Source organism: Haplochromis burtoni, unplaced genomic scaffold (assembly GCF_018398535.1).
Source record: "Haplochromis burtoni strain Fernald_Lab_line unplaced genomic scaffold, NCSU_Asbu1 Contig_17, whole genome shotgun sequence".
Classification (NCBI taxonomy): Eukaryota; Metazoa; Chordata; class Actinopteri; order Cichliformes; family Cichlidae; genus Haplochromis; species Haplochromis burtoni.
In genome coordinates this window covers 1871072-1891659 of record NW_024582378.1, presented here as the reverse complement: position 1 = coordinate 1891659, position 20588 = coordinate 1871072, and the positions used below count along the sequence as shown (strand labels likewise).

The 20588-nt window shown below is 40.6% G+C and overlaps 1 protein-coding gene across 2 annotated transcripts in view; it reads left to right on the top strand.

Annotated features, from left to right (window-relative positions):
• rabep1 (rabaptin, RAB GTPase binding effector protein 1) overlaps window positions 1–16171 on the top strand; it is a 45235-nt gene extending 29064 nt beyond the window's left edge. Inside the window, exons 14-19 of one of the 2 annotated variants that reach the window (XM_005916034.3) lie at window positions 2520–2709; window positions 2840–2851; window positions 5900–5955; window positions 9376–9474; window positions 9855–9971; window positions 12176–16171. In XM_005916034.3, coding sequence (XP_005916096.1) covers window positions 2520–2709; window positions 2840–2851; window positions 5900–5955; window positions 9376–9474; window positions 9855–9971; window positions 12176–12277 — 576 coding nt within the window. In that variant the 3' untranslated portion in view covers window positions 12278–16171. The remainder of the gene's footprint in view (window positions 1–2519; window positions 2710–2839; window positions 2852–5899; window positions 5956–9375; window positions 9475–9854; window positions 9972–12175) is intronic. The other variant, XM_005916035.2, reaches the window with a different exon arrangement.
• The last annotated feature ends 4417 nt before the right edge of the window (window positions 16172–20588 follow it).

Here is a 20588-nt window from a genome sequence, read left to right as displayed (position 1 = left end):
AAACAAACAAACAAACAGTATTTCTCTGGCTCCTAAAACGAGATCACTACCATCACCTACCATCATGAGCTCTGGGTGATGACTGAAAAATGGGGTTGCAGATGCAAGCAGGGGAAATGAGTTTAGTTTGAAGGGTGGCTGAACTCTCCCTTAGAGATGAGGTGAGGAGCCGGGCATTCAAGAGGGAATAGAGCCGGATGCCTGGATGCCTCATTGTGAGGTGTTTCGGGCATGTCCTACTGGGAGAGGACCCTGGAGGACAACCCAGGATTTGCTGGAGGACTAGAAGAGGAGGCCGGGATGAGGGAAGTCTGCACTTGTGCTTAGATGGAACAACCTTATCACCTGCTCCCATTCGCTGCTGGTTTGCTGAAGACAGTTTATGTGCAAGGAAAAGTATTGGGTTGAAATCTGAAGAGTCCAGATAGCTCGGTGAATGTTAGTTCGACTGCACTTATTAAACCAAAAGACTAAATAATTAAAACAATCCCCTCCAAAAAATCACCTTGTAAAAATCTGAGCCCGTCTTCGATAGCCCCATATGCAAGCCTTTCTGTTAAGTGCTTTTAGTGGACGGTGCTTCTTAATACATCAGCAGGTTGGATGATGCTGCTTGATGTTCAAATCTAAACTTTGTGCCAGGTTTTAAGAAGACAGACTTTCTTGTATAAAGTTCCTCCACATTTACGCCGGGTTTCTCCAACTTTTAAGTAAATCATCTCCACCCAGCCTGAGCTGGTAAAGAATACAGATGATGCAGGGTTTAAATATAAAAGCACCTTCACAGCCTGCTGCTCTCGGTCAGTAGAGTCAACTGTTCATTTAAAAGCTGTCGCAACGTGAGCAGCTCTGTCCGCTCTCACGCCACAGACAGCGATAAAAGTGACACAGACTGATCCCTGCAGTGAAGCGCTCGGCTAATTGCTTCAGTGGTAACACCTCTGTGGCTCCACCAGCTCATATTCAGTGATTAACAGCAGTGCTGCTTACTTTGAGCTGATCTGATGAGGTGGAAAAAAAAGTCTGCTGCACACATAAATCTATTATACGTCCGTGGGCTGCCCTCCCGCCTCAAACACACATCTCCTCCCACACTGTTACTCTCAGCCTCACGCTGAGTTACTCTTCAGCATTACAAAAGAGAGCGGACTCATGTTTTAGCGGAGGCTGATGATCTTGTGACATTCGCAACATGTTGGTGGTTAAAACGTAATCGTTTAAATCTGCTTTGTGAGAGCCAGAACTCCTCCAGTTATAGTAGGTGTGCATTCTTTTTCAGCTACTGTTGGATACCAGAAATCGTGTTAATGTGATGGGCAGTTCATTCAGTGGTTTTCCACTTCTAAATGTGCTTCTAAGCATTCATCATGATGCGAGCAGAGGCAGATTTATGCATTCAAAAGCCTCGTGGATATCCATTACTGCAATCGTTAATTTGCACTAACTACTAGTTGGATTCAGAGTCGCATCGGTTAAATATAAACGTGTCTTATCTCGTAAAAAACCTCCACAATCAGAAACATCTGTAGCACCATCCAGTCAAAAACCATTAACGGAGGGGGGCTGGGAGGAGTGACCCAATAACTGAGTGGTTTTTGAGCGCATACCCCATCAGCGCCACGTCAGCTGAGTCTCCTTTTTTGACAGCTGGACGTCTAGACCGCTGCTCTGAGTCAATTAACTGCCCGTTCTCTCTCCCAGCTGTCACATAACTTACAAATGTAAACAGTCTTAGACGTCAAGCGATGGCTTATGACCATGTACAGGTATCTGTTTTAATCATTCGTGTGTGCTTGGATAAATTTGTGTTCTACAGGTGTTGTTTCGGGTACCTGTCAAATGAGAAATATGATCCAAGAAGTTCAGTAATTTCTCAGAAACCAAAACAGGCCACAGCAGTTTATAGTACTCCAAAAGAGGTTTATAAAACTTGTCATGGTGAAATAGAGTCCTTTCAAACACAATAACTCAGCAAAGTATGGTAGAAATACAGTGTTCGGGTTACAAATTGGCCCCCTGGAGATTATGCCTCTGTCTGGCTACTACTGAGTAACTCCATATAAAATCAACCAAATATAAAAACAAGTTCCCATCTAACCCAATCAGAATTGGCCCACTTTTTATACACAATAACTTTAGTTTAAGCGAAGCCATGCAGTTGGTTTCCTTCATCCTACATATATCATGTTTTACGTACATAAGAGTGACTGGAATTTTATTTTTTCCAGCATTTTAAGCTCTCGTAACTTAATTTATACAGACGATAGCCATATTTAATATAAAGGCCGAATCAATATTGCAGAGTGTATATATATATTATATTTTTAACAGCAAACTGCACTAATTTAATGTCTGTGACATGAATGGAAGTACGTACTGGTACCCTGGATATTTAAGGTTTTCTGATCATTTCCTGCAGAACAGTCGCATCACATCAGAAGAAAATGTTGTGTATACGACGGAGGTGACGGGGATGTCCACATTGGTGGTTGTAAAGTTATTCGTTGATTCTTCTTCAGGAGCTCCAGGGCCTGGTGCTGCGGTTGCGTGAGGACATGGTGGCGTTACGGACGTCGGCCGATCACATGGAGGAGAAGCTGAAGGCTGAGATCTTATTTCTGAAGGAGCAGATCCAGGCGGAGCAGTGCCTGAAGGAGAACCTGGAGGACACTCTGCAGCTGGAGATCGAGGGATGTAAGGAGGAAATAGGTGAGTCTCTGAACGATCAACTTGTGTTTAAATCATTGATCAGCTATAGGGTGTGTATTTGTGTTTTAACTGCTACCTTTTTAAACGATCTTCCGTTTCTGCTTTTTGTTTTTCCCCATTTGTCATTCAGACATCCTGGAAGGTATGATCAGCAGTTTGAACAAGCTCACTTTAGCTGCCTGCATGTGTGTGCGTTGATGACTTAGTTGGCAGACTAATGATGCAGTCAGCATTTAACATGATGCTTTCCCCTCACATGTTTTTAATGTAGTTTTCACAGGCCTAGAGACCAGTTAGCCTCTTTGTAGCAACCTCCAGTCCCCCGACTGGTTGGCAAGTGGTTGATATAGGTTGGTGATTGTGCTGGGTGGTGTACCAAAAAAACTTACAACGGAAAACATCCACCTTCACGTAAAATTTTTGCCTGACCAAACAAAACATTTAAGAAGATGCAGCTTTTATTTTGAAGGCAAATACTCTCTGCTTAAGGTTTGCGTCACACTTCTCACAATTTCACCACCGCTTGACAAGTAGTTTGCAAAGGTTTGCAGACAAGTCTGCATTTCATTCTATGCAAACTCCTTGTCACCACAACCAAAGCATTTGCAAGGAGGTTTTTGGTGGAGCACCGTGCACGTCCACCGTGCACATCCTATAGCAACTGCCAACAACCTCCTGCAACCACTTGCAACTGGTCTGAGGATACTAATTTTTCCCTTGTGATTTATGGTTGGTAGATGGTTGCTGACAGGTCTGCAGGCCTGTGTGACTGAGGCCTTATCTGTTTTGTTAAGCTATTTGAAAAATGTACCTTGCTGTGTGTTGACCTTGCGCACCGCCTAGTTTACTGAAACTAGGATGTCTAACCTTCAAGTGTTGTGCAACAAGTTCAATAATCTAGAAGGAATTTAAGTCAATTCAAAAGTCCCATAGGCTGTTTTGGCATTCAATTAAAAAAGTAACAAAAAACATCCAAAATGGACAAAAATCAAATCGTTCACTCAACTCTGGAAGTGTTCATTTAACATTCGGCCATAGTGAAAAAACAAAAACAACAGGTATTCAATAAATAAAACCAGTAATTAAACTTAAGCTTCACTGGCCTAGTGTTAGTTTACCGGTGTTTCGACTGCGCGACTGCGGCGCCGCATTTTCATTATTATAATAAACAAACAAAGTAACCGGTTCGCCATCAAGTGGAGGCACAACGCTGAATGAATTGGCCGGGTTATTTCACACTGTCAAGCAATATGGCGTCAGTAATTAGTCAACTTCTGACAAGCACGCCAACCACAGAGACTGCAGCAGCGGTGACGCAGGGAAGATGCAGCAGATTGACCCGGAAGTTATGCAAAGTTCATTCCCGCCACAATAAATGGATTTCAGAAAGTGGGGTCGGATGTTACCTTGGTTACACTTAACGCCCACTCACACCTTGTGTCAGTTGATCTCAACAAGTCACATAACAGGGTGAGGCGAGATCTCACAATGGTTTCACCCGAAACCTCTGCTGATAATGCCCCACTCCCTGTTTTTCCCACACCTTGGCTCATGTGATGAGGCACATGATAAATCAACGACCCTCTCAAGGGACGACTCCCACTAGGGCTGAAGTGGTGAGACAGGTTTGTTGTGTTTCCACCTTTCAAGAGAAACCATTTTCTTCCTACAAAAAACGTTCACAGAGATAAAGCAGCTCTTTTTGGGAGTCACCGTTGGGAGCTGAGGGGCTCTTCTCCCTCTCAGATGTGTCTGTGCTTGTTTTGTTGTTGCACTAGGGAATGTAAACACCTTGTGTTGCTATATCTTTCATTTTACAAGATAACGCATTAGAAGTTATACATGTTATCATGAACGGGATTTCTACTTGCAGCCATAGCATTGTGATGATTTGCAGTGAGTCATAACTAACAGACTTTGAGCAAAGAGGAGAGTTATCATGAGGTACGTGCTGTGACAGGCTGTGGACAAACCTGCTGCTTTTCCTTTCATTTGATTTAATTTCGTAATACTTTACTCTGTATGCAGTTTCAGGGAATACCTCCCTTTTAAACCAGCCAACCACAGGATAAATATCTGGTAGAGCTGTGTGCACAAACTCCGGTTTCCATAAAGAGTGTATAAAGTCACGGCTTTAGAATATCTTTCATAGATGAAGGAAACAGTGCGGGAATGATAAGCACATTTAAAAAAGCAATCATTTACTGAATGTAACGGGGTCATAAATACATTTTTATGCATCATCTCTCTCGTTTCAAAAAAGTAAAATACTGTATTTTCTGCACTATAAGGCGCACTTAAAATTCTTTAATTTTCTCAAAAATCGACAGTGCACCTTATAATCCTGTGGGCCTTATTTATAAATTCTGGTCGCGCTTACTGACCTTGAACCGATTTTATGTGGTACACAATTCAACGTTAATGAATCAGTGGTACGGAAGTGGAGGAAGCAAGAAGAATAAGTTGAGTAAAGTTTGACTTATCTGACTGTTTTGTTTCCCTTAATGTGCCTTATAATCTGGTGCACCTTATGGTCCGAAAAATACGGTACATTTATATGACAGCTGCTTTTTCCCCCCAAGTGTGTTTTAATGGATCCTTTATCCCTTGTCATGCTTAAGTTCAGAGGTTAAGGAGATATTTAACATCTGATTTAATGCTTTAGAGCAAGAGACCCAGTAATATTCATGTTATTTTGTTTGCATTAACAGCTGGTTCATGTACACATTATGAAAGGGCTCGTCGTTAATTCATTTTCTGATGACTGATAAAACTAAATGTCCTGTTTTAGTTGTAAAACCGAACTGTTTGCATTGCGCTGCTTTAGACTTCTCTCTCTGGGAGATTTTGACTGAAGAAAGTACACACTCTTTACAACGTACCAGGAGGTTTATCTCTATTTAAACACAAGTGCTTCCACTTGATGGATGATTTTTGGTGCCGGTTCTGTTGTCAGTGGCCAGTGAGTCAGTGTAGTCATTAACAGCTGGAGTGTTTCATGCTTGTGCTGTTTGTTTCTTTTAGTTGTGCGCTCATTTGAGCTCAACACACACAGCAGCTCCGGGCAAAGCAGCTTTGTTGCATTATTCATAACTTTCAGGGGCTCTCGTAATAATTCCTGAGAGAATATCCGGGCTTTGAGATTCAGATGAGCGCCGTGTGATCCTCTAATGATGTCTTCTTCCCACAGCGTCTTTCTCCAGTTTGAAGACGGAGCTGGAGCGAATAAAAGCGGAGAAGGAACAGGTACGTCTTCTGTGAAATTGTCATGCAGTGAAGGAAAAAGATTTGGATAATGTGCTTCAAATAATGCTAAAAATCAAAATACTAATGTAGATGTGGGAGAAATGCACAGGTTTTTATTTTTTTCATGTACCTGCAACTCTTTTAATCTAACCTGTGTGTGGACAGAGAAGGTCATTCTCCTCATCCTGATAAATAAATCTGCACTGATCAATACTTGGATCAAATGACTATGATATAGAAGGGGGCACCAGCCTCCTCGCTGTTTGACTCATACTCACCAAGCTCAACGTTATTTCCAGTTTTACTGGAGTAACTTGTGTAGTGAAAAAACTGTGAGAAACTCTCTTTTAACTGACCTTCCTGTTGAGTATCTCAAACAGGAAGTAAACACAAGGGGAGCTATTAATGAGGATTGTAAGTTAAACCTTGTCACCAAAATGTAAAGAAACATTTGGTCAGTCTTCTTTTAAATAAAAAATATTAACTGATTTTAACATTTTTAATGCAAAAGCAAAATTATGCCTTAAAGAAAAGCAAATCTCTGATCCCTGAAATGGCTTTTTTGTCATTCTTAATGGTTTTTCTTAAATGTTTCTATTTATTTGTAGTCGTTGCTGTTACTGTTATTATTTATTATTATTGCTGTCATTGTTTTTGTTGTTAAGGTCTTCTAACCCTAACCAAGGTCAAGGTTGCAAATTAGCTGTTGCAAAGTACATCGGACTTCTAGTATCAGTTGCATTTTGTTTAACTGCAGCAATGTAACTGTGTATCGTCACTGTTGTATAAACATACGTTTTAAAAAATAGAAAGGTATAAAATAGGTATTTAGGGGTTTTACACTATGAAGTCATTCAGCCTGGGTGCTGTGACCAAGAAGGATTAGCAGAGATGAACGTTGTCTTCAGATTCTGTAGATAACTCGGACTCTGCAGCGTGGCGTGCAGACTGAGGAAATCTGCTTCACTCTGTGGACTCGTGGGATTAAAATTAATGCCTTAGTTTACTGCAGTTAACCAATCTGAGCAAACGTTAGCTGAATTTTTTGCATCTTGTCACTCAAGATTGAGATATGGTTGAGAGATGGTCTTTCCCTTTTCTTCTTCTTTCTCGTTTCTTTGTATTTTGCTTCCATGGAGACTTCCATTGAATTATTTTTCAAGGGATTTTGCACAATCGTTTTTTGGGCTTTCTGAAGGTTTTTCAAAATTTTTGTTGGATATTAGCTGCTTTTTCACCCACTTTTTGTCCTGTCTTTGCACCTGATCATTTTCAAAGGAATGATTTGATTCATTAAAAAATCAAATCAAAAAAGTATAAAAAATTTAATTAAAACTAAATCAACGGATGAATGAGTGTTGTGTGCGCAGACAACTTCACAGAGATCCAGTTTTACTCTGTCTTCAAGCCTTTTGTTGCAAGGAGCTTTTCACAAATTTGTTTCCATTTCATATTTTCTTTGAAAAATGCCAAAGATAACAGTTTGACAGGCATAAAATGGTACTTTTTGTAAACTTGGCATATCTCAGGATTGTCTGCAGTGTGTACTTTAAAATATTTAAGGAAAGTGGACAAATGGAGCACAAGAGAGGAAGTGACAGGCCAACAAAACAACCTCCACAGCATGTGTTATATCTGAAAGTCATATCCAAATCTAGCAAAGACCTTAACACAGGACCTGAGATGCATTTGAGACAGAGGAATACTAAATTACACAAGAACTGGACTAAGAATCAGTGACGAGGTTTTATATGCAGTAAGTTTCTGTGGCCAGTCTAAAAAAAGATGGAGGATCTTGCATAGAAAAAAAGGAAGACAACATTCGAAGAACAGCTTTAAATGTCCTTCAAGAAGCCTAAAGAAAGATACCCGAAGACTAGTTACAGAAATTAAGAGAGTTGAAGCTATGTTGAAGAATAATGGTGGTCGCACCAAGTATTGACTTTGAAGCTATCAGAAAGTTAGAATGTCCCTTATGTACTGTATTTACTGTATTTACATGGTATGTTTGCACCTATTTCTTATTTTCCCAGCAAACTATAAAGAAATAAGGGGTGGCTCAAGACTTTTGGACATCGCTGTATATCAAAAGAAAATACTTTACAGTAATTCATATTTCAAAAGATTTCCAGATGGTGAGAATCGGCTTTGACCGATTAGTCCACTCAGATCGTACACAGGGGGGAAACCCTGCAGATATGGTCTATAACAGGGGTGGGCAACTCCAGGCCTCGAGGGCTGGTGTCCTGCAGGTTTTAGATCTCACCTTGGGTCAACACACCTGAATCACATGATCAGTTCGTTACCAGGCCTCTGGAGAACTTCAGGACATGTTGAGGAGCTAATTTAGCCATTTAAATCAGCTGTGTTGGTTCGAGGACACATCTAAAACCTGCAGGGACACCGGCCCTCGAGGCCTGGACTTGCCCACCCCTGGTCTATAATCTTGCAAATGGGGTGACACAACAAAGAGAGGTTAGCAGCAAACTGGTGTTGTTTTCCCCGTGAGACAAAACAAACTTAGCTGAGAAATAACACACACAGACGGAAGATAAATATTTGTTTTGGGTCCGTTTTTTAAGAAGGAGCGCTTCCTGTAATAAGATTGCTTCCAGGAATTGTTGTTTGAACTGTTGTTTGAGTTGCTCTTTCCAAGCGAAACACATATTCTCAAACATCAAAGAAGCACTCTCTTAAAAAGAAAAGAAAAAAGGCTTTTTTCTCCAGGCACAGTCATGTTTAAATCAAAAAATCTGCACAGCAGCTCTTTTCTACCAATGTTAGGCCAATAGAAATCCCCTAAAGCAGGGGTGGGGGAACTCCAGGCCTCAAGGGCCAGTGTCCTGCAAGTTTTAGATCTCACCCTGAGTCAACACACCTGAATCAAATGATTAGTTCATTATCAGGCCTCTATAGAACTTCAAGACATGTTGAGGAGCTAGTTTAGCCATTTAAATCAGCTGTGTTGGATCAAGGACACAGCTAAAACCTGCAGGACACCGGCTCTTGAGGCCTGGAGTTGCCGACCCCTGCCCTAAAGAGACCAAAAAAGCCTCAACACATAAAGCCACTAATCTACCCAGCAAATGTCTTTTGTACTTTCCCACTGAGACACTCAAGTCCTGTAGGTGGCACATTATTTTGCATTTATTGAAATTGTCATTTGTTCAGTCATTGCAATTATTGCACACGTAGGACTTTTTTGAGATAAAGAGCTATAAAGTTTACGTACTTAATAAAATGCAGTGCTGATATGATATGGTCAGATGTCGTTTACAGTGGGCAAAAATCCATGAACAAAGCCTTTAAACCGTATTATTAATTTTACCACTGCTCATAGAATCTGCCTTGATCTTTTATCAACATCTCTGCATCTCATTTATTTGTCGACTGATTATTTGCGTTACATCGTTTTTGTAGCTGGAGAGCAGTTTGGCCGAGAAGACTGAGACACTGAGGAGCCTCCAGGGCCTGAGGATCAGCCTGGAGCAGCAGCTCAAAGAGCTCACCACTGCAAAGGTCCGTGTTTGGCACGCACATTTATCTGCTGATCCACCACAACCACCCCTGTCCAAAAAGTCACTTTAACTCGATCAGTAACATCATCATCGTCATCTAACCCGGCTGTTGTGGGATTTTATACAGTTTATCAGGATCTGACACATTATGCAGCATCTGATCCACCGAGCAGCTCATATTTCAGTAAAATCCCAACCTCGTGTCACGACAGCAGTTTACTGACAGCTTTATGAGGCCCTGTCTGTTTGATATAAAATAAAGCACCCGTAAAAATATTCAGCAGATGTTTTGTGATGTTTCTGTTTCACTTTAGGATTTTATTTTAAATACTGAGACTGTGTAGCTTTTCTGAACGAACCTGTGTGCGCATGTCCTTGTAGAGTGCACTTGAAAGTCAAGTCCTCGACGAGAAAGACAAAGCCCAGCGGCTGCAGACCGAGCTGGACGTCAGCGAGCAGGTTCAGAAGGACTTTGTGAAACTTTCTCAGACCCTTCAGGTAAGCAGCGACTGTCTGTTTAACCTCCACCAGGTCAACAACGAGCCAGTTAGAGTTGTTCAGCTTACATTCAACCAAACAGAAGAACCTTGAAGCCAAACATTTCTGAGTTTATTTGTTGACTTCAGGTTCTTTGTTTGTGCATATAAATAACGTCTGTAAACTTCTGACCACAACTTTATGTATATGTATTGGAAGCTTCTCAGTCGACTATAACAGGTAAAAATCAGAGGAGAAATATATGGAACGCGTCCATTTATTAATAAAAACTGTCTTAAAAACAAAAACACAGAAATAAAACACAACAAGCCAGTAAATATACCAAACCATTATGAAAATGTATCACAAACAGTGAATACTGTCTTTAATTTTAATGCAGGATGTTTAGATTTTATTTGAAAATATTGTAGTTAAGAAGTTTACCCGATTTACATCTAATTTTTTTTACCAGCAAATATTCTGACAATCTTCAGAGCCCCCAAAAGGTCATGACGGGGAATGTTTTCATGGTTGTTGCAGACCCCTCCTGTGTTTTACCTCATGTGTACAGTTGGTGGGTTTATACACTACCTGCCAGAAATGTAGCTTGGTTTGAATCTGTGGTGTTCTGAACGTGTGTTTCTGCTGAGTAAACTGTGGTTTGTCTGTAGCACATGTATTACAAACACACCACAGGACCTCATGAGCGCAGTAGCTTCAGTACAGCTTCTGATGCTGCATGTAGTCGGCGTGTCACAGCCCGAGTCATGACAAACAAAGCAGCCACAGCGGCGGGGACAGCTGTCATCATCTGGCTGCAGTCACAATCAGATCTGCAGTCAGTCCCGGCTGTGGTCAGCCACAGAGCTCGAGAGTTAGCTGCTCGACGTATCTTTCTAAACACAGCGGTGCAGGCTTGAGCCGGTGCAGCCACAACTGAGGGAGCAGTGACTGTAACTGTGGTCGCAACCAGCGGTCTATTGCACGCTACAAGACACTGCAGTATCACAACTGTAACACCGCTGTAAATATTCCAAATGCTTGCCTTCCAGCTGTTGTCCCAGGCCAGATGCTGAGTGAGTTATTAAAGTAGCACAACATTTAAAAGAAGCACGTTTAAGGGCGCTACAGGAGGGATGGGAAAAACTAAAAGTCAAAATAAATAAAACACATGCAGGGCAAAGCTTTAGATGGCCGAGGTGACCAAAGTGTAAAACCATAAAATGACTTTGCATTATGAAGGAGAAGGGACACAGCTGCTTTTAAGCGGGTTTTAAGATTACATGCAAAGAAATGGAAAGTGTCACTGTGTTATATATTTAACCCTCAAGCAACCGAGCTGTTTTAGTCATTTTTTTTATCATTTTTATTTAAAAAAACAAAACACAAGCTTCAGTCACAGTCTTCATCTGTTAGTTTTAACAATGCAAATATTTTTGTTTCGGTAAAACTAAGAGGGGGAAAAAATGTTTTAGTGACGTCACTGTCAATTTAACAGCAAACTATAGAAGAACTGGTGACTTTGTAACACTTTGGACAACACATTACTTACTCAAAGACACAAAATATTGAGTTTACTCAAATATACACTCACCAGCTACTTTACTCTTCTTTTGATTTATTTGTCAGTTACATTTTAAAGGCTTAAATAGAGTTTTTTAATCTTTAATAAACACATTATTTCACATTAGCTGCTGTTCATGTTTAAAAATGACAACTTGCAGCACTTCTGTAGGCCTCAGTGCAAGTCTACCTTAGACCATTTCTCTCTCCCCTCTGTCCTGTCTGCTGGGTCCTCTGTCCTGTCCAATAAAAGGATGTAACTAAATACATCAAGCTCCACCACAAAGGGATTACTTGTTCATAAATGATCCACGCCAAAGACCTTCACAGAATTGCATTAACTTATGTTCTGAGATCTGAGAGGCTATGCAAGGTACTAACCCTTATAAAATAAACACATGAACCATATATATGTGAATAAAGGGTCACAAAACTAATAAACCTTGTACAAAAATAACATATAATGAAGAAAACAAAATGTAAAAGTACTAAAATTAGAAAGAAGAAAGAAATGGGGAGGGGAATTTTTTTTAAAGTAACTTTTCTGCATTTTTTATGTGGAGAACTCCCTTCAGATGATATTTGATTATTAAAGCATTAAAGTGCTGTATGAGAAATCCTCCCGTGTCAGAGAATTAATCGCCGTTTGTCCGTGTCCTCAGGTACAGCTGGAGCGGATACGACAGGCGGACTCCTTGGATCGAATCAAAGTAATCCTCAATGACACCAACTTGACTGACATCAATCAGCTTCCAGACACATGATACCACTGAAGGACAACTGCCTTCACTTTCATTTCCCCTTCTTTCTATTTCACCGACCCAGTAACATATTACCCGACCCTTCCTCTTCTTCTTCTTCCTCCTCCTCCTCCCCCATAACCACCTTGGAAGAGTTTGGAGGGACATGGACAGATGTGGCATGAGGAGCTCATGGCCTTTTGTGTACATTAGAAGTCTCTGAACACACCACAGATAGAATAATGAAGAAGAACACTACTAAAAAAATAAAATGTAAATAACTAAATGTGGACGGAGGGAGCGGGCGGAGGTGCTTCTCCCTGTGGGTTCTGTCTGTCTCGTTTCTACTGTAGATACGACTGTCTGTATTAGCTCGACCAAAAAAAGGTTTGTCGTCCTCTGAAGCACTTTTCATCTGCGACTTCTCTTTCCAGGTAAATAGAAAATAATTGGATGCATAAATTTTCCTCCGTCTGTTCTCAAAGCGGTTGATAATGGCTTCCTTTCTCCTCTTGCTTGTGCTTTCCGTGTTTTGTTTTGGTTTTGTTTGTTTTTTTCCTTTTTCCTCCAGTTTTCTTGCTCTTTTTTTTTTTTTTTCTCTTTGTGACATTTCAACCCTCTTCTGGTCATTTTTAACTCTGTGACAGCAGCACGATGAAGGATGGAAAATACTTGCACATAATTTAACTGGGATAAGAAAATAAGGAACGTAACAAAATGCGAGCAATACCCTTCATGTCTTCAGCACCCTCTGCTGTGTTTTTGCTCTGTTTGTTGCTCTTTAGTGTCTCACAGAAACCTTTTTTTTTTTTTTTAAAGCTGCAGAAATACAGTGAAGAAACATTAGTCACGTTCAAACTTGTGTTTCTCAACATGTTTAAAAAAAATTAAAAGAAGAAACACTAGTTACTCCAGGTCATGTCAGGTAAACGGATGTTTAGGTGATGAGGGAAATTACAGAATTAAAACTGCAAAGTAATGGCTTTTAACACACACTTTGTTCCTGGTATTCTTTGCTTTTTTTGACTTTCCTTGATGTATATCTGAAGATTTTAATTTATCGCGGGCTTTTTGAAGGTGTGATGGATGGATGGCACGCAGACATGTTGTCCCCACGACGAGTGATTTTTCTAAAGTGTAAAGAAACGGTTCATTCATCACTACGAGGATTCTGTTGTCTCTGAAGCTACTAATTAAATTAAATCACCTTTAAGTGTCGGGGTCTTTCTCTCTAAGGACTTCAGCGCACCAGAGGCTAACCATCAGTGGCCTGTGGTTCATGTGTAATTGGGTAACAAAACAAAACAAGAATAACTAAATGAAGGTGCTGCAGTTGTTCATGGAGAACACCAAACCAGTCAGTAAAAATCACTTCAGCTGGTTCTACACGACCAAAATTGTATAAATGCTAGCACTAGCTGCCACATCTACAAAGGAAAAAAAAACTGCAGTCTTTATAATGGCCAGCATGGGGCGACTTGGTCTCTAGGTAAAAATGTGTTTCCACACCAGTTGGCAAGTAGTTGTTGGAGGTTGCTACTTGTTGCAAATGATGAAGTTTAAATGACGACTATTTGCAGATAAGCCGGTGTTAATCCATGCAAACTACTGCGTCCACGGCAATCTGCTAGCGACCAAAGCAATCGCAAGGAAGTTCATTTTTTTGTTTTTTTTAAGATCAATTTCAGGCTAGCAACTGCCTGCAATCTCCAGCAACCATTTTCCAACAGGTTGCAGAGCACCCAGTGTTTAGCAGGGCGTCACCCACTGGTCTCTAAGCCTGCATGACTGGGCCTAGAGAGACCGCCACCAACCTTCTGCAATCACTCGGCAACCTGTTGTGGAAGCCTTTTCTTTAGCAACTGGTGGTTGTTACATTATCAGTCTCTAGGCCTGCGTGAACCTGAGGCCTAATGTTGAAATCAATGGAAAAATAAACGTTCAGTCCCTTTCATCTCGGTAAACACTTTCCTGATGAGTTTACAGTTTCACTCACTAGTTTTTTGTAAATTATGGTCCCCATCAGATTAAAAAGGGACTTGAGCACACAGCCTCTCAGTCAGTATACTCTCCAACCAATGAACTCTTGTTTCTAAATGCTCAGACTCAGACAAACCTTATTCAACCCTTCTGAGTATCTGACATTCAAATGTGCTTAATGTCACAGTTCTGCTGTGAAAAGCTGAGAACAAACACTTGGATTTATTTACAAAGTTCACAGCCCACCATTAGTAGCAGATTTAAAGGTTACTTACTCTGCCCACTTCCAGCTCTATATCTTTATTCTTAGACCCGAGTAGGATAGCTTTGCATGACTGGATGATTAAAATAATACTTGTTCGACTTAAACAGTGCCTATCTGCATTTGTTTGAAATGAGATCTTTTAGTGCCACTGTTTCTTCAGATTTGCTGCCAGCTTTGAGCAGCAGGTGGGTGAGGCTGACCATGACATAAGACCGAGCAAAGACAAGACGAATCTGCCAGAAACGGTGTGTTTAGAGCTTGTAAATATGTGTTTAATATGAGCATCCATCATTATAACAGTACGAGAGAAAATAAAAGTGTAATAGGTCCCCTTTAGATATGAGAGTATGGTTCAAAAACGGTCTGGTTGTCATGCATGCATCTCTTCTCTCTTTAAAGTCTGTGTCTTGTTGCCGTTTGTGCTTTTCACACACGGGTATATTTGCTAACACTTTCTGACAGCTGCTGCTGGAAGACATTCATCGTGTTGCTTTCATGAAAACTGACAGAAGTCAGCGAGAAGTCGAGTGACAGTTCGCTTCACTATAAAAGAGTGTCATGCTGATTTTTTTTGACATGAACGACAAACTGCGAGCACTTCCACTGCCTTTCAGGAGCAAACTGCCAGAAACTGTGCACCGCCGCTTCCAAATTTAAACTACTTCCCTTCAGTTTTCTCTTTGAAAGCGACCTGGAGGGACATCCACAAACACCTCTCATCTCAGACACATTCCACAAAATTTGTAATGTGACCCAAAGTGCTGATTTACTACTGACAGTCAGAGGTTTTTGGACAAGTGGGTATATTTCGTAGCTGGTCTCCATGCTCTTTGGACACCTTTACAAGAACTCCAGCTGTGCATTTTCTTCTGCTAATCCAATATATGGTGATTGGGTGGAGGAAAGATGGGGTACAACATGGCCATGTCACCAGTTTATAGCACAGACTGTCACCGACAGCCAGTTAGCCAGTTCAGAATTGCCAATTAATCCAACATAAATGTCTTTGGACCCATGTAGGCACAGGGAGAACATCCAAACTCCACACAGAAAGGCCTCCGCTGGCTGGTGGATTCAAACTTAGGACCACCCTGATGTGAGACAGCAGTGCTAACCACTACATCAATGTGCCGCCCACACGGCACACTGCTCTGTTCACTTATAAAGCACTAACCTCATTCCAGGCTCTGAGTGTGCAGTGTGTAGCTACATCACTGTTAGTCTCTTTCTGTTTATGAGGTTCCAACCAGGGCTATTATAGTTGACTAGTACACTAAAACCAGGTGTGAGACAACATTTTAACTCACTGAAGTAAAAGTAGTTCTAGCATGAGACTTTACTAAAGCTGCTCAAATTTGTCAACAAGCATCAGAAGGCTTTGGTTCATGTGTTTTCTGTCACAACAGTGATTTTCATGCTGTGATGGACGTCACCTGTCCAGATCCAGGTGTACCCCCGCCTCTTGCTTTATGACAGCTGAGATTGACTCCAGAGTGGTGAGCTTGAACTGGAAAGGCTCTTACACGGATGGATGAATGGAGGTGGATGTGTTCCCGTCACGAGGAGTTTTATTCTTATCTTCTTAAATCTCGACCCTTAGAAATACAACCAACAATCATAAAGAAAACTAAAATTACCAACTTTATTTAAAAAGCACTTTAAAACAGCCACAGGAAAAAAATGAATTAATACACTAAAAACTCTGAAAACACCAAGAAAAACAACTATAATCAAAACAGAGTTTCAAAAATGGACAACTGTGCAAAGGCGATCTATTCCATAACGGAGGGGCAGCAATCAAGAATGCTCTGTCCCCCAGCTGAGCTTGCGCTTAGATTTCTGTATAGGTTGGAGGAACTGGTCATATGACCTGAGGGCTTGAAAAAGTACAAGGAAAGACCAATTAAGGATTTAAAACAAAGTACAAGAACTTTTCGGAGTGAGAGAAGAGAAAAGTGTGAGAAAAGTCCAATCTCGAAAGCCACAGAAAGTAAGATAAAGCTTTTACATAAAAATGTAGAAGCTTTGGTTCAAACCTGTTTTGTTTTGCATGCCCCGGATTGTCGTATAGGCCGGATTAGAAGGTGATAAAGCTGTCAGATGTCACACAGTTGACTGCAGATTCTTTTTCATCGTTTTTAATCCAGACTTTTTGATCATAAGAAGTTGCTAATCAGGAGCTATTAGTGCTCTGATCTGTAAAACAGTGCTGCTCTTTATCTTCAAGCCTCTTTCAAAATAAAAAAAATGCAGCATGTGAGTCAGAAGACGTGTGTCTAAGTCTGCATTTGTGCCTTGAATATGGCTAAAACTGAAAATGTGGAAAAACTGGTTTTCTCAGATGACTCAAAGGAGACTTTTTACTTACTTGACTGGCAAAGAAAATGAATGCACAACTTCAACTATATATATATATATATATATATATATACACATATATATACACATATATATACACATATATATATATATATACACATATATATACTTAAAGATGCAAATGATTTTCCCGGAGCTGGCTCGCTGTGCGGTGTTCTGGACTGGTATGAAAAGGCTGGACGCAAAGCTTCACGTTCATGGAAACTATGATGCAGGACAGCTTTTCTTCCATTGTAAAAGAAGTCAAGATGTCGAAAGAGTACTCGCAGAGCACGCAGAAGCAGCTTTGGTTGGTTTGAGGAAATATTGATGACTTTTTTTGTATTTTCCAGCCTGCATGTCAAACATTTCCTCACGTTTCGTTGGGTCTGTGAGGGTTAAGGAAAGCCCTGAGCTGAGGCCTGTGAGAGATGAATGCACTGAGTTTACAAAGTGAATTCTGGACATAATTTCCTCTGAAAGCTTTATTGTGTTTGAATTTTATTTATGAAGACCAAATAACGCCTTGTCTATAACAATTATTATATTATAGTGTCATATGATGTTAATGTGGGATGATTCTCCCTGAAGTTTTCAGCTGGTCCTCACAGATTGGACTTTTATTTATTAAATCTAATGTCAAAAAAAGAAAAGGATATATAAGTAAATGTTTAAATGAAATTGGTGTAAAAGCTTTCACTGCCTACTGCTACCTTGTTTTTAGTGTAAATAATAATTACTCAAAGTGCACTTTAATTTTGAATTTTTACTGTTAAATTTAATGATGCTTAATTTAAAAAATTGGATTTTGGGTCATTTTTGTAACCAGTTTTTATAGCAGCTGTATAACATTTTACAAACTAAACAAGTGATGACTCATATACGATGACAGAGGTTTTATTCTTGCACTTTTCTCTCAATTAGCCACTAAAAACTGACTCAAGTGCACAGTTTGAGCTTTTATTTTCTTGTTATTTTCCTGGAGAACGAGAAAAAGGAGACGAGGCTTTGCACCCGAAACATTAAATCTCAGTTTACTTTCATTTAAGTTAAATCACAGTCTCTCCCTGCAGAAAACAATCGGAAAATCCTCTCATAACCACGTGGATCCAGAGGGGGAAGTGAAATTTCATACTTGCATATATGAGAAAAATAAATGGGAAATAAATAAATGAAAATAGAGAAGGCAGAAAAGTCCCTTAATTCTTTAAAGGTCTGGCATCAGAGCTTTGATAAACATCTAGTTTTACATCGTTACATCCACCCAGTTATTTACAGTAGGTACAACGTTTATCATCAATGTTTTAGTAAGCTGAAATAAAATACTGTCCACTTTGTTAGGTACACCTGTTGAAGTGCTAGTTAGCACAAATATTTAATCAGCCAATCCCACGGCAGGAAGTCAGTGCATGTAGGCATGTACACGACCTACCGAGCATCAGAATGAGGAAGAAAGGTGATTTAAGTGACAGACTGGCTGGTCTGAGTACTTCATGGATTGCTACAAAACCATTTGTAGGGTTTACAGAGACTGATTCGAGAAAGAGAAAATATCCAGCATCCAGTGTGACTGCTTCAAGCTAATAGGAAGGCAACAGTAACTCAAATAACCACTTGTTAAAACTGTGGTATGCAGAAGAGCATCTCTGCAGGCTGAATCTTGAAGCAGATGGGCTACGGCAGCAGAAGACCACGCCGGGTGCCACTACTGTCCGCTAAGAACAGGAAATTGGAACTACAGGTCACACGGGCTCACCAAAATTAGATCATAGAAGATTCTTGATTAACATTGCATGATCTGATGAGGCTCAATTTCTGCTGCAACATTTGGATGGATGGGTCAGAATTTGGCATGTATCTGACCCAATCAATCCCTTTACGACCACAGTGCACCCTTCTTCTGATAGTTGCTTTCAGCAAGACAAAGTACTGTGTCACAAAGCTCAAATCACCTTAAACTAGTTTCTTGAACATAACACTGAGTTTTGTGTATTCAAACAGCCTCCGCAGCCATCAGCTCTCAATCTGTTGGAGCACCTCTGGGATGTGGTGAAACAGAAGATTCACGTCATGGATGTGCAGCAAGTGTGATGTCATCATGTCAATATGATGAGGAATGTGTCTGGCACCTTGTTGAATCTGTGCCATAAGAAATTAAGGCAGCCATGAGAGCAAAATGAGGTTTAACTTGGCAAGCTGTAAGTAATAAAGTGTCCCATCGCCTGCTGTCATAGGGTGAAGCGTTACTGGTCCGTTGGAGTGCTAACACAGAAAGGCAGACAAGTATTCACACCTACCATGAGATTAACATGATAATGATAATTAATTATCACTAACATGATAATTAACCTGACATGCACGTCTTTAGACTGTGGCAGGAAGCCCAGAGAGAGCTCACTCAGACACAGGAAGAATGGTGGATGCAAATCCACACTTAAAGACCCCAAATGACTCGTGGATTCAAACCCAGCCCCTTCCTGCTGCGCAGGTCTGGTCAACTCTCCTGAAATCTAATCATTCTTACTGGTATACTAATAATATTGGTTTCCAGTGACTCAGCATGTGTGGACAATGCCAAAAGATAAGACGGTGGTTCGTATTTGGAGAGGCGCAGATCCTCCAGTGCTCAGGTTTAAAGTTATCATACCGTGCCTTCATATCTTTTCCACACAGGTGATTTTTTTTTCCTTAGATATCTTGCCATCATTCATCTTCTATTAGACGCCTTCCTTCATTTTACCTCCATACTTTTATGCATTATGTTGCATTCAGGCCCTAGAGAAAGGATTGCTTTTTTTAGTATGTATTTATGAGCAGATGGAGCTCTTCACTTCATCACGCCATCACAGGAGGGATTGTAATAAAATGTAGTAGTTTTTTTTCTTCTAAGCAAACTACTGCAGACAGATTTTATAAAGATGATTACAGATCAGATATTTGAGCTGTTAGAGATTCAGGATTTTACCCTTTCTGCTTCAGCGTGTGCAGACTGTGCTCCATCACGTCACCGATCCTGCCGACTTCAGTACAACATCGAGTGTACTGTGCTTTCTGCACAGCACCAAAAACACCACCATTATCAGTTACAGACTGTAGCTCCTAGGCCATCCTCACTACAGCATAACTATCAGCTGACGGTCATCTCACTGCTTTACAAGCATCACAATTACACATGCACCACATCATCAGATTAAACACCACCTGATCCACCCTTGTCTTTCGGCCCTTCCTTTTCGGTACGTCTAGCCTCCCAGAACTTCTATTTGCTTTCTTCATATTTCTGACTAGCTCATACTCCTGCTGAATCCTTTTCTGTACTTCCTCGTTCCACCACCAAGACTTCTACCCTTTCGTCCTCTTTCCAGACAATGCACCAAATACCTTCTTGACAATTTCCCAGTCATCTGATAACTCTTCAGAGTTCATCTCAACTCTTCCCAGAACTCTGTGCAACATTCTTCCTTCTTTAACTTCTGTTATTTAATTTTCACTTCCTTTTCTAGCTTCATTCTCCCCTGACTCCCCTGTGTGCCCCTCCCTCCACCCTTATATACCACTCTCTGTTCTTCAGTTTAGTTTGGTTTCATTGAAGAGAAAAAGGTTTAAAATATAGCTGATACTGTTAGCCTCAGGCAGAAAGCGCTCACTTTTATTCATGAAATCCTCCTTTTGTTTGCTGTCTGTTGGTAGAAGTTATGTGTAGTTCGTCTGGTCGTTCTATAGGGGGCAGCA